Source organism: Bidens hawaiensis, unplaced genomic scaffold (genome assembly GCF_021521415.1).
Source record: "Bidens hawaiensis isolate Kalapana, Puna unplaced genomic scaffold, B.hawaiensis_p1.1 tig00002323_1, whole genome shotgun sequence".
Classification (NCBI taxonomy): Eukaryota; Viridiplantae; Streptophyta; class Magnoliopsida; order Asterales; family Asteraceae; genus Bidens; species Bidens hawaiensis.
Window position 1 is genome coordinate 2,427,738 of NW_027491125.1, and position 15,115 is coordinate 2,442,852.

The window sequence follows — 15,115 nt, forward strand, 5'->3', positions numbered from 1 at the left end:
ACCGTCAGGTGGTAGTTAAGATAGGATTGATAAGTATGATGAAAGATATGATGTATGTATGAATATATGATGTATGCATAATGTATGTATGTTATGATGATGGTACGTGAACGCTCTTCGGAGATTGCACGTATTGTCAAGGAAAGTATGTATGAACATGTACGGTACAGTTACACGAAACAAAGGGACCAGACCCTAATAATATCTGTGATGGTAGGGACCAGACCCTAATAATATATGTGATGGTAGGGACCAGACCCTAATAATATCTGTGATGTTGGGGACCAGACCCTTTATAATATCTGTGATATTAGGGACCAGACCCTTATAATATCTGTGAGGTTATAGAGCGGAAGGCTCTTTAAATAGAACGGATAGTTATGTATGAAAAGTAAGTATGAATAATGTACACCCCTTCGGGCACGTGTGCAAGTGTGAGAACAGATTGTATGTTGTGTGATTAACTAGAACTCACTCAGCATAGCTGACTTTTAGTATGCACGCAGGTGAGTAGATTGAGGCAGCTTGCTTAAGAGGAAGCACATGGCATGGACTTGAAGAAGCTGGCATCTTAAGAAATGTTATGTTATTCTAAAGACAATGTTTTATGTTTTAAATGATTTGAATGCCCGTTAAGACAACAAAGTATGGTTTTGTAATATGATGGTTTGAATGTTTTAAGATTCCGCGAATGTTTTTATTAAGTCTGATATTATGAACTGTGTTTATAAGTAAATCCAACGTCCAAATGTGAGGCACCGGTAACGGGGCATTACAAGTTGGTATCAAAGCAAAGTTCGAGAGATTTAAGCATCTTATATGCTTAGACTCGAACAGAGAATGGGATTAAAGTAAGAAAAGAAAGAAGATGCCAGTTCAAGAATGCCATGTGTCACTCAAGCAAGCTCAGTAACGGTAAAGTGTATGATTAAATATGTATGTTAATGTTAGCTTGATTGCTAAAGAAAGGATATGTGAATGTTAGGGATAGGATTACTTGATTGATTAACTTTTTAGGATAGAACCAGCACAAATAGACTCATAAGGGAAGTGTATAGGACACGGAAAGTAACATGATCAGCTAATCACAATTGGCCACTGTTATTACCTGTTAGCCTTACTATCCTTGTACTAAATGGTTCCATAAGTAATGACGTTTGTGTTTCCTTATAGAATACGATGGCTGGAGTTAAGAAAGTTGCTGGAAAGAAATGACACACGGGACGCCGTGGCAGGCCATGCGTTGTCAGAGAGCCGTCGGTAGCACCAGTTACCAATGTTGAGGGAGAAGGGAGTGCCGCTGGAGGAAACCTGAGTAACAACGAGGGAGTTCAGCTGGATCCCGCTGTTCATGCTGCTATTGCCCAAGCGATAGCAACTGCTATGAAGAACATGAATCCCGATAAGCCTGTTGGAGGCCTAGAAGGAACCGCCGTAAGGGCGGAAGGCGAAGGTAGGAAGGATGATGAAGGGGAGAGGGTAGAATCGAGCGTTGTGAAATCGGTGAAGGTGGATGGTAGAAAAAGGGGCCGAGGTGGATGCAACTATAAGTCTTTCAAAGGTTGTGATCCACCACAGCTAACTGGCTTGGGAGACGCAATCGCTACTCTCCAATGGATAACCACCATGGATAAAATTATCTAAATTAGCGAATGCTGTCCCGACCAAGCTGTGGGATATGCCACCCAATCATTCGGTGAGGAGGCAATGTATTGGTGGGAGTCAGTTGAGCAGAGGAAGAGTCGAGAAGAGATCAAGGCCCAGAGGTGGGACGATCTGAAAGAGTTAGTGATGAAACGATTTTGTGCTGAGGTTGAGGTAGAGAAGGTTGAAATGAAGTTCTTGAGTCTGAAGGCGGGTAAGATGACACACCGCGAATACCTCACTGAATTCAACCGCCTGTCAAGGTTGGTGCCAGATATGGTGGACACCAAGGCCAAGCGGATCAAACGTTACCTTAGGGGACTGCCGCAGAATGTTCGCATATTGGTCAAGACTGGTAGACCGGATACCTTTGACTCTGCTGTGGGACTCGCAGAAACGGTTTATGAGGACTTGATAGATGAAGCTGTTATGGAAGAGAAGAAAGAGAAGAAGTGGATCGCTCCTGCCAATCGACATGGTACTCAGTTATGGAACCCCAAGAACAAGCAACCCAGAGTTTGGGAAAAGAGGTCGTGTAAGACCTGCGGAAAGATGCATGGTGGTGAGTGCAAGTGGGGTAGAAGTTCTGATGTTTGTCTCACATGTGGAAAGGCTCATGGTGGAGAATGCAGAATGGGGTCGAATGCCTGTTATAAGTGCGGGAAGGTAGGGCATTATGCCAATGAGTGCAGTGCGAAGCCAGCATGTTACAAATGTGGCAAGACAGGCCATATGGCAAGAGAGTGCACTGAAGGTGAGGCTGGAGGTAGTGGGAAGAAAGATTCTGATCAAGCAAGGCCGAGGACTAGAGCCTATATGCTGACCCAGGAACAAGCTAGACAGATTCCTGATGTTGTGACCGGTACGTTCTTAGTAAACGGCATTTCTTCTTCCGTATTATTTGATTCTGGTGCGAATAGAAGTTTTGTAGCTACGACATTTAGTAAACTAGCTAAAATGAAAGGCTGTCGGGTGTCTGAAACTTATAGTAGAAACCGCCAGTGACACTTCGGTTAAAATAACAAAAATGGTTAAGGATTGTAAGATAGAGTTAGAGGGACATAAGTTCCCTGTTACTTTGTATGTTATAACCTTAGGAGGGTTCGAAGTAGTCTTGGGAATGGATTGGTTGTCTGAGTTTGAAGCTCAGATAGTATGTAAGAGTAGAATAATAAAGCTAAGGTCTTTAGATGGTAGTGCGGTGACGGTTTACGGTGATAAAGAAAGTTCAGGGTTTAACGTCATTTCGATGATAAAAGCCGAAGGGTTATTATAACGAGGATATGGTGCCTACCTGGCGTATGTTGTCAACGCTACGGCTGAGACGAAAGAAATGAAAGATGTTCCTATCGTGTGTGACTACCCAGAAGTGTTCCCTGAGGATCTTACGGGGTTACCACCGGAGCGAGAGATAGAATTCCAGATAGATTTAATACTAGGAGCCCAGCCCGTCGCGAAAGCACCTTACCGTCTAGCTCCGTCCGAGATGAAAGAATTGATGTCCCAACTGCAAGAACTCCTCGACAAGGGTTTTATTAGACCAAGTGTTTCCCTGTGGGGCGCACCAGTGTTATTCGTAAAGAAGAAGGATGGAAGTATGAGAATGTGCATAGACTATCGTGAGTTGAATAAGCTTACGGTGAAGTATATATATCCTTTTCCAAGGATTGATGATCTATTTGACCAACTGCAAGGTTCAAGTTGGTTCTCACGGATAGATCTCAGATTAGGCTATCATCAACTTAAGGTGAAAGAGGCAGACATCCTTAAAACAGTGTTCCGAACGCGGTATGGGCACTACGAGTTCCTCGTAATGTCATTCGGTCTAACGAATGCTCCCGCAGCATTTATGGATATGATGAATAGGGTTTGTCGGCCGATGTTGGATAAGTCGGTTATCGTCTTCATTGATGATATATTGATTTATTTAAAGAGCGAGTCTGACCATGCTGAGCATCTGAGAGAGGTATTGGAGACTCTGAAGAAAGAGAAGTTGTATGCTAAGTTTTCAAAGTGCGCGTTCTGGTTAAGAGAAGTGCAATTTCTAGGTCACGTGATTAATCCGGAAGGGATTACCGTGGACCCAGCTAAGATTGAAGCGATAACGAATTGGAAGACTCCACAGAATCCGACTGATATACGAAGCTTCCTAGGGTTAGCTGGCTACTATAGGAGATTCATCGAAGGTTTCTCCAAGATAGCCGCACCGCTGACCGGTATGACTCGAAAGTCGATAGTATTCAGTTGGGGAAAGTTTCAAGAAGAAGCCTTTGAGGAATTAAAGAAGAGACTCACGCAAGCTCCAATCCTTGCTCTACTCGATGGTGACGAGGATTTGGTTGTCTGTACTGATGCTTCGCATCGTGGGTTAGGTTGCGTGTTGATGCAACGAGGAAAAGTGATAGCTTACGCGTCTAGATAGTTGAAAGTCCATGAGAGTACTTATCCGACGCATGATTTGGAGCTAGCAGCAGTAGTGCATGCCTTAAAGATATGGAGGCATTATCTGTATGGTACTAAGTGTACCATCTACACAGATCATAAGAGTTTAAAGTACTTCTTCGAGCAAAAAGAATTGAACATTAGACAGAGAAGATGGTTGGAGATGATAAAGGATTACGACTGCGATATTAAGTACTACCCTGGCAAAGCTAACGTGGTCGCTGATGCACTAAGCCGTAAGAATGAGAAAGTCCTTGCAACTGTGAAGTCATACAAATTGATTATGAATTCAAGCCTTTTCGAAGAAATCATCAAGGTGCAGCCAGAGGTGCTAGTAGACGAGAAGTTGGTAAAGAAATAAAGAGTTTACGGCTAACAAGACGAGCTAATGGAAAACACTCATGGTGTTAAGACTAGATTATGTTAGTAAGTGCTTAACTTATTTACAAGTCAAAGCCGAACATCAAAAGCCTTATGGAAAGATGCAACCGCTAGAGATACCAGAATGGAAATGGGAACACATCACCATGGATTTCATAACTAAGCTACCTCGTACAGCTAAGCACCATGATACCATCTGGGTGATTGTGGACCGTTTGACCAAGAGTGCTCACTTTCTGCCTATACGAGAGGCTATCTCATCAGAAACATTAGCAAGCTTGTTCATTAAAGAGGTTGTATCTAAGCATGGATTACCGTTATCAATTGTGTCCGATAGAGATACACGGTTTACTTCGAGATTTTGGAAGAAGTTCCATGAAGCTATGGGAACGAGGTTGAACATTAGTATGGCGTATATTCCCCAAACAGATGGACAGTCTGAAAGGATGATCCAAACCCTTGAGGATATGCTACGTGCTTGTGTTCTAGACTTTGGTGGAGGTTGGGATGATCATCTGCATCTGGCAGAGTTCTCTTATAACAACAGTTACCATTCAAGTATTGGTATGCCACCATTCGAGATGTTGTATGGGAGACGTTGTAGAACTCCCGTATGTTGGGGAGATATTGGTCAGAATGAGATGGGAAGCCTAGAAGTTGTGCAAGAAACCTCTTCGAAGTTTGATCATATCAAGGCAAGAATGAAAGCTGCTCAAGACAGACAGAAGTCGTATGCTGATAAGCGGCGACGACCGATTGAGTTTAACTTTGGTGACAATGTGATGCTCACGGTCTCGCCTTGGAAAGGAATCATTCGTTTCAGGAAGAGGGGAAAGTTGAGTCCAAGGTACATTGGACCGTTCAAGATTTTAGATCGAGTAGGTGAAGTAGCTTACAAGTTAGATTTGCCAGAAGAGTTGGAAGGAATTCATTCAACCTTCCACGTTTCTCATCTGAGAAAATGTCTAGCTGATGACACGTCTCACGTGCCATTGATGGACATCGAGATTGATGAGCAGTTGAACTACATTGAGCAACCGATAGAGATAGTTGACCGCAAGGAGAAGCAACTTCGTCGCAAGGTTATACCTTTAGTGAAAGTGATATGGAAGCATCGCAAAGGTTCAAATGCCACTTGGGAAGCGGAGGATGAGATGCGCAAGTTTTATCCGAATCTGTTTATGTAATAGTTAGGTTTGGGGGACGAAACCTCTTTAAGGAGGGAAGACTTGTAACATCCTACTTTCAGTTATATTAATAAAATAAAGTTCATTTATTTTATAGCGGGTCGTTATCGGTTTAGTTGAATAGAATACGAGATGGACTTGTGTTGGGTAAATGGATATGGGTTATGGACTTGGGTTATGGAGGAATGAAGGAAAGACCATGGGCTTAAGCCCATGATCAAAAATATATATACACTTAATCCTCCATTTAATTCATTTACACATATCCCTTACACCATCCAAAACACACACTTAAGATTCACTCTCTAGTTCTCTCTCACTCTAAACCGATATCAAGAAGGAAAATAGAGAACCGACCCGAGGTAATGATAGTATTTTATTGTTTGAGCTTAAATCCGTTAGTTATGAACACGAAACGACGAGCTGACACCATTAAACCGTTTAAGTCACGAGATCCAGGTGGATTCGGGTATAAACCGAACCTATGATGAGCTTAGGGGTCACCCTAGCTCAGATCTGGATCGAACGGGATGAAAAACGGTGAAAAACGAGTTAAAACACGTTTTTCCGGCGAATCCGCGGTTTTCCGGCTGTGGCACCGGAAAGGCGGCGCCGGAAAAGGTTGGTACGAGGTTAGCGATGTCAGGGAATGTTCTGACATTCCCTGACCTAACCCTAATTCGCAAAGGGTAACTAGCGAAGTAGGTGTGATTCGCCAGCCGATTCGCTAAGAAAAGTTTAGCGAATTAGCATGTCATTCGTTAAGGAAATAAGAGCGAACTAGGCTATTCGCTAAGAGAGGGACGAATGAACCCCCTTCGTTATAGGGTTCATTCGTTGACCATATCAGTTCGTTAAGGTCCAATTAGCTATAAGGACCAGTTCGTTAAGATGCCTGATTCGTTACAAAGGCAGATTCGCTATAATGGCTAATTCGTTATGAATTCCCATTCGTTAAGAAATGAGTGACGAATTAGAACTTTGAAAGAATGACAGAACAGTCCCTGGACTTAGAAAAGAATGATATATTTACAAAGTGACCATTGGACTTTGATGATTTATGAAAGATGCCTTCAAGGGTTAAAGTGTAGCGATTAACTAACCGGTAATAATCCAATGAAGTAAAACCGGCTTAGATACGTAAGATTAATTAAGTATACGATAGGAAGAGTTAGAGCCGTATTTAATATATGTATGATTATACAGTTACTCGTGCTCAGCTCAGGAAAGGATTAACTATAAACGGTGAACGCAACCGCCTTGAGGTGAGTTTCTAACCCCACTTCCTTGTTATGTTTTCGGGGCTGTGTGCATACTCGATGTGATAGTTAATACACTTATCTTAAGTGGTAAGTGTATGCCTTGTATGATTTATGTATGATGATTGTTTGACGGTGCGTGAACGATCTTCGGATATTGCATGTACCGTCAGGTGGTAGTTAAGATATGATTGATAAGTATGATGAAAGATATGATGTATGTTTGAATATATGATGTATGCATAATGTATGTATGTTATGATGATGGTACGTGAACGCTCTTCGGAGATTGCACGTATTGTCAAGGAAAGTATGTATGAACAGGTACGGTACAGTTACACGAAACAAAGGGACCAGACCCTAATAATATCTGTGATGGTAGGGACCAGACCCTAATAATATATGTGATGGTATGGACCAGACCCTAATAATATCTGTGATGTTGGGGACCAGACCCTTTATAATATCTGTGATGTTAGGGACCAGACCCTTATAATATCTGTGAGGTTATAGAGTGGAAGGCTCTTTAAATAGAACGGATAGTTATGTATGAAAAGTAAGTATGAATAATGTACACCCCTTCGGGAACGTGTGCAAGTATGAGAACAGATTGTATGTTGTATGATTAACTATAACTCACTCAACGTAGCTGACTTTTAGTATGCACGCAGGTGAGTAGATTAAGGCAGCTTGCATAAGAGGAAGCACATGGCATGGACTTGAAGAAGCTGGCATCTCAAGAAATGTTATGTTATTCTAAAGACAATGTTTTATGTTTTAAATGATTTGAATGCCCGTTAAGACAACAAAGTATGGTTTTGTAATATGATGGTTTGAATGTTTTAAGATTCCGCGAATGTTTTTATTAACTCTGATATTATGAACTGTGTTTATGAGTAAATCTAACGTCCAAATGTGAGGCACCGGTAACGGGGCCTTACAATAATATATGCGAAGGTTATAGGGCGTAATGCTCTTTAAAACGTAAGGTAAGTATATGAAAGAAAGAAAGTGAGAAGGTAAGTAAGTATATTATAAACTAAAAGTATGAAAGTAGGTAGTTATGAATGTATTATATGTTATGTGATTAACTAGAACTCACTCGGCGTAGCTGACTTTTAGTATTCACGCAGGTGAGTAGGATGAGGCAGCTCGCTTGAGGGGACATGTGGCACTGAATAAGAAGTTGGCATCAGAAGGCTGAAGACGTGCTATGTTTTAATTACTTAGTTTTTTGAAAGACAAGTTGTTTGTTAAAGACAAGTTTTGGATTGTTATGGAATGTTTATGAAAGTTTTTATGTTCCGCGAATGTTTTTAATTAACTCTGATTTTAATACTGCGTTCATGAGTAAATCCAACGTCTAAATGTAAGGCACCGGTAACGGGGCCTTATAGGTGAATATGCTGACGCTAAAAATATTTTCTTTACTTAATCACCCCTCGAGACCACGTAAGCCTCGGCCCATCTTGGCTTAGGAATAATCAAGTTAAACAATCATTATATATTCGAGTCTCAACACTAGATCACCTCAGCAAAACACCGCAGCGTTTCGACGTACTTAGGTACCATAAATATACACAAGGTCATTCTCACTCGAACATACTTTGGTTCGGCCCATCGTGGCTGGAGGTCGTGACCAAGCGTGGTGCGATGTGCCCACCGCATTCCACATATGTAAGGATCCAGACAAACGTATACCACAGCCTGAGGGCTAGGCTCATACTCTTATTTATAATGTTTTTAGAGACACTTAGTCTCATGTAAAGTTTTACACATAACACGTTTGTTTGTTTGAAAACAAGTTTGTAAAAGTGGGGCGTATACACCTTTCAAATGGGATCAGCTTCCAACACCGTCCGCGAGTCTTTCTCTTGCTATTTCGCATCTATAGTACGAGTATAACTTTTGTTAGTCGGATACACGATCCGGCTTAAGACCTTTAGTATTATTTTTCTCGATGAACCTTTAGTTCAATATCTCTTTTTTACTTTAAAAACTTTAGTTAAAAAGTAATCTTTATAAACCTTTAGTTTATTCATAAAACCCTACGTTTCTTCTTCTTTAATAAACATATTCCTTTCTTTATTATTTAAGTATACTCATTATACTTAAATAATATATTTCATAACAAAGAATAATCATATATATATATATATATACTCACATATACATTTCATTTTTCTTTTCTTTATTTTCTTTATTATATATTTCTTTATTTATCGAGAATAACTTCGACTTGGGTATTAAGCCTTTAATATTTTATTATTATTTCAGTCGGTCATTATGCCTACCTTGATTGGCTTAAAGAACCCTATTTACTTGAGCAGCACTTCATCGCCGCTTGATTACTCGCTCTTTCTCCTTTTGGCACGCTTATCGAGACACCAACACTTCTCGGCACGTACTTCGAGATAATCGTCGGGACATCACCTCCTCTTTGTTTGGAATATCGTCAGAAAGTGGCACGAATATCGAGATAATAGTACGGTTATCGAGGAATCGGGGCACGTTTATCGAGGTAGGTTGAGGGCACGCTTTTCGAGGTTTAGAGAGAGACTAGTGAGAGAGTAATGTGTGTGTTTTGGGATGAGATGGATCTGAATTCGTGGCTGCCTATTTATAGGCTGAAATTGGACCCCATCGCGCTACGCGATGGGTCCCTTGGCAAGTCTATCGCCTAGCGCGATACAGGCTTGCTACGTCACAGCGTAGACCTGCCACGTGTCGACACGTGGCAGGCACCGTTCCACGTGGCGACAGACGGTGCCACCGTGTGCCACGTGGCACACGTGTCACAATCTGTCAGACGCCCCATCGCGATACGCGATGGAGGTCTCTTCTGATCCATCGCGTATCGCGATGGGTAAGGAAAACAAATTTTTCACTTTTGACCCTAGAGTTTTGAAATTGTCGAAATTGGTCCCTTGGCTTTGGAAACATGACATTATTGGCCCGATATATTTCGTGATGTTACAATTATTCAGGTTATAGTAATTGCAATATCAATTTTTCCGGCTATTGTTAATTATTCCGGCTATACATTATAACAACAATTTTACATTTGTTCACATAATTCAAATATTCCATAATTGATAATTTTTACTATTATTTTACGTTAATTGTTATTGTATTTAATTATGATTATTCTGGTTAATAACTAAAGTTCCGTTTAGTTAGAATAATATATTATTTAACATTTATTTAATTTTATCATTTCATCTTATGGCTCCCAACTAGAAATGCTAATGTCATTGATGGAGTATTCGTTGTAAAAATGTCTTACTTTTTGTACAAGATTAGATGTATATATTTTTATTATTCATGTATTTTTGTATTTTTCACAATTCATGTAATTTAATTGATTTTTATATAATTAATCTTATATTGTTGTTGGTCAAAGTGTATTTAATAAATTTCCATGATTTTAAATCATTTTCAAAATCGTTTTACTATATTTCTCTGGTTATCATTTGGTCAAATTCTATTTAATATGTTTCCATATTTTTAATCTAAATTTAATATCATAAGTAATTAAATCACCAATGTCAACGAAATTTAACAAATTTGTATACTTTCCAATATTATCAAATTTTATATTTTAAAATAATATACATTTATGTGCTTATCTAAACTCATTTCCAAAGAATACTGTAAAAAGAAAGCTATGTTTCTATAATATATTAAACTATTCTCTAGCCAAGGTCATTGTGTAATTTGATTTTGTATTATCAATATGTCATATGTTGGAGACACTTGTCTTCGTGGATATAAAGATTATTAATATAGATCAATAACTAATACCAATAATTTAAGATTTATACATACTGTTGGGCTCAATGAGAACTACTATATATTTACGAACCACTAAAAATTATTTAGTTCACCTTTTGTATGTATTAAAAGATTAATACATTATTATTATTATCTTACTAATGGAAAATAAAATGCGTCACTATATCAAATGGTTGCCACATCCGGACTGTTATTAGCAGCCATATGGATATGTAGTTAGGCATGCCAAAATGTATTGCTGTGCAAGTTCTTGTCAAGATATAAAACATGTTTGAGCTATTATGGGTTATTAGTATCTTGAGTTCAAGTCATAACAAGTTCAAGTCAAGATTAGAGTGTATACAAGTTATGACTCTATAAATCGTTAACAAGTCATATAAGTCAATTGATGTTTCTAAGTGTTCAACTATTAACTATTAAAAAAACCAATTTATTCCATTTTATATTAATCTTTGGTCGACAACACCGAAATACTACAAATTAAAGTATAAACCTTGTATACAAGGAAGTATTTAGGAAGTTGTAAATACTAAATTTATGATACTTTTGTTAAATAAATAGTTAAATTGTATAGATTTTTGTTCGTGTTTATTTTAAATTACACTTCAAGTAGTTCTTTCTGCATCTTGTCAAAGTGAAACGTACTTAAACTATAAAAAAAAACACGAGGCTCACAGTTGGATGTCAATCCTTACATGTTGAAGAGATAAAATAATTTACGAATTAACTATTGGATATAGGTGAAGGGAATGTTGGGGGGTCCAAATGACGACCAATGAATGTACAAATTCCCGATTATATTTTAATTAACAATCCATTATATCCAGCATATGATTTAATAGACTTTGTATATCATTCGATTTTAGACAAGTTCAATGAACTTACTATCAAGAACGGACAATATTGTCGATTAAAATTATATATGTTTATTAGACGATTTATATATTTTCACCTGTGACGCCCACGTGTTAATAACCTAGTATATAATAAAAGTTGATTAATAAGAAAATAAAATATAACAAAATATAATTAAATTGAATAGTATTTTGTGGGAGAAAAAAATCTCCATTTTAATATATATAATAATAATATTAATGAATGAGTTGGTGAGAGGTGATTGAACGAATGACGAGTGACACCAAAAACACGCTTTCTTTCCTTCCTTTGAAATATAAATCCCCAAATTCATCCTTCGTTCCTAGAAACTTCCGCCCGCCCTTTATTATTATTATTATTATTATTATTATTATAACATCCCTAAATATTTATATAACCCTAAATCACATTCAATTTCTATTCTATCTTATCTTATCGTATGGAAGAAGAAGAAGATCAAATCGACTGGGACACTCTGTTCGATTTCGATCCAACTCCAATCGATTCTAATTCAAACAACAATGACCAATCGCCGTTATCCGTCGACGATATCGAGCAGTTTCTCCTCAACGATGACGATGAGAATGATCCTACCGGTGACTTCTGCCAAGGCTTTGTGAATGAGATTCTGCTTGATTCGCCCTTAGAGAATGTTGATAAGTCCGGTGAAGTTGTCGATGGCTCTGATTCTGCAGAGGAAGTCAAACAGATTAATAATAATAATTCTGATGTTGATGATCCGCTTGATAAGAAGAGGAAAAGGTATATATATTTTTAATTACTTACGAAGGTTAATATTAGATTTTTTTCATTGAATTAGTGTTAATTTCACCTGATATATTAGTCTTCATTTAGGGTTTTAACTCTATTTTATGTTTTCTGATTCAATCATCTGCCTATGAGTTAGATGTTGATATTTCAGTCGTTAGTTTATGCAGTTGCTTTAACTATGTAGTTTTATCAACTTTTAAAATAATTATTAAGTATGTAATATGTTAACAATTTATTTTAATCAACTCATTTAGACGTGTGTGTTTGGATTTTTTTACTTGATATCAATATTTGTGGTTAGTTACGTGTTTTTTTATATTTGGATTTAGACAATTATTCGTGCTCGTTTAAGTTTATTCAGTTATGTTCAATTTGTGTTCACTTATGTTTGTTTACATTTTGTTAATGTTCGTGTTCGGTTAAAGTGTAATGATCAAACACGGACATGCCATTGCTTATGTACGTTCGGTTCATTTACTGGCCTGGTTAGTATGGTACATGAGTTATTATATTACTTTGATGGATTTGAGTTATAAAACCAGTTTGTAATGAAATTGAATGTTGTGAAATTGATGAGTGATTTAAAAGGGTGTTTCTTTGTGCTTGTGTTTAGGCAACTGAGGAATAAAGATGCGGCTTTAAGATCTAGAGAGAGGAAAAAGATGCATGTAAAGGATCTGGAGATGAAAAGCAAGTACTATGAAGCGGAATGCAGGAGACTCGGGTCGTTACTCCAGTGGTATATGGCCGAGAATCAAGCCTTACGGTTTTCATTGCATAGTGGCAGTAGTAGTAGTAGTAATGCTTCTATGACCAGGCAGGAGTCTGCTGTGCTCTTGTTGGGTATGCATCTATCACACATTGTGATCTTTGTTTTTGATTTTAGGGTTGGTTGAACCAGTGTTGTTGAACTCGCTAGTCGGTAATCGAATTGGATATTAAAAAAACGTCATTTTTCAAAAATAAATGTAAGCATAACAAATCAATGACAAAACCAAGCTCCGACTGCCTTTTAAAAAATAAATAAATAAATATTTTTAAAAACGTTTTTTTATGTTTTTTATAAAAAAAGGTTTTTGACCGATTTGGGTGATTTTTTGAATGATTTGACCTACTATTGTTTCTGATTAGCAAATGATTAATCAGTAACCTACTGGATTAGCGAGTACACTGATCCCAGACTAATTCTGATTTTTACAACCCTAGGTTGAATAATGTGAATAATGAGTTGGAGATTTGTGTTTTGTGTAGAATCCCTGCTGTTGGGTTCCCTGCTTTGGTTAATGGCGGCAGTGGTTGTCCTTCCCGGCCTTCTACTACTAGCGCTGCACGAACAAAGTCAAAGTCAACTGGAAACCGTGGTAGAAGGAAAACATCTACCAAATCTGGCACTAAGGAAGGGAGTAAGTAGAAGCATTTCGGTTGGTAAACAGTTCAAAGCCTCTCGCTCAAGGATGAGGCGTTTTCTTCAAAACGTTCTACCAGTTTTTTGATTCGTTTAGTCTGTCTGGGTAATAAGGGAATAGAATATGTCTTTTAACTTTGTGGTTAATCTTATCTTGTTTGTGGATGGTTTTGTTAAATGTTTCGACTTTGTTTATTGACTGATTGGTCTGCGGAAGGTTGTGTGAATGGGGAATGGTGGTTTTATATGATGAACTTTTGAATTATGATGGGTTTATAAATGATATTGGTCTATGATGCCACAGATTCATAGGTATAGATATGCAAGTTAAACAATTTAACTAATCAAACATGTTGTAAATTGGGTGAGTAAAAATAGTAACATGTTTAGCTTGATGTATTAACAAATATAATATTACAATTAAAAATATTTAAGTATTAATAATAACAAAATTTTAAAGTAATGTAATTAATTTTATGTTAATAGACAATAAAGCTTTAAAACAAGTTAATTGTAACCTTAATTTAATTACAAGACCCACCTAGAGATGTTCAACGAAACCGGTTCCTGGAACCGAACCGGACCCGAGCCGGTTCTTACCCGTTTTTTGTAAGAACCGGACCCTATCTGATTCAACCCGATGATCCGTGACCGGTTCTTGCATTTCTGAGTGGGGGCGGGTAGGAACCGGAACCGAACCGGAACCGGTTCGGGAACCGAACCATCCGGTTAGATAGGTTAGGGGTAAGAACCGGCCCTACTTTTTAGAAAAACGGCCCTACTTTTTAGAAAAACGGCCCTACTTATAATGGAAAAAAGTAGGAACCGGGTTAGGAACCGGTAAGAACCGGTTAGATAGGTTAGGGGTCCGAGGGTGGGAGAACCGGTTAGGTTCCCTAACCGGTTCGAGCCTGGAACCGGTTTAAAAGGGGGTTTTGAATATAGGAACCGGTTAGGAACTCCAGTTCCGGTTCCTAGTCCCAAACCGTTTTGAACATGCCTAGACCCACCAATTCATTAACCAATTACTAGTTCATGATACTTCATGTATGTCATCAAGTTATCAAATTGAACTCCAGATGATAACAAAACGAATACACTGGTCAAGACAAAAATATGGTTTGGGTAATGAGGTTTTGCTTTAATATTATTTTACAGTAAATTTACATAAAAAGTAAGTATGGGCGTAAAAGAACGAAATTGCCTTTACACTAACATAAAAAATTAATAGGGTTAGTGGCAAATGATGAGGTTGATTCGTAAATAGTATTGACCTACAAAATATCTCTTTTAGGTAGGTATAAGATCCAAGTTGGTGTAGCGTTTTTCTTCCCTTAACATGTTTGTCTCGGTCA

At 38.1% G+C, this 15,115-nt stretch overlaps 1 protein-coding gene across 1 annotated transcript; it reads left to right on the forward strand.

The window, feature by feature from the left end:
* Positions 1-12,018: 12,018 nt before the first annotated feature.
* Positions 12,019-13,963, forward strand: LOC143617794 (uncharacterized). Its single transcript, XM_077090243.1, has 3 exons — positions 12,019-12,346; positions 12,969-13,198; positions 13,607-13,963. The coding sequence occupies exons 1-3, from the start codon at positions 12,024-12,026 to the stop codon at positions 13,846-13,848; spliced, it is 795 nt and encodes a 264-aa protein (XP_076946358.1). The 5' UTR covers positions 12,019-12,023; the 3' UTR covers positions 13,849-13,963.
* Positions 13,964-15,115: the final 1,152 nt, after the last annotated feature.

Bases quoted from the DNA above. Each gene is read 5' to 3' on its own strand.
- LOC143617794 (XM_077090243.1), top strand. From the start codon at position 12,024: ATGGAAGAAGAAGAAGATCAAATCGACTGGGACACTCTGTTCGATTTC. The intron at 12,347-12,968 runs GTATATATATTT...GCTTGTGTTTAG, and splicing joins CTTGATAAGAAGAGGAAAAG to GCAACTGAGGAATAAAGATG. The intron at 13,199-13,606 runs GTATGCATCTAT...TGTTTTGTGTAG, and splicing joins GTCTGCTGTGCTCTTGTTGG to AATCCCTGCTGTTGGGTTCC.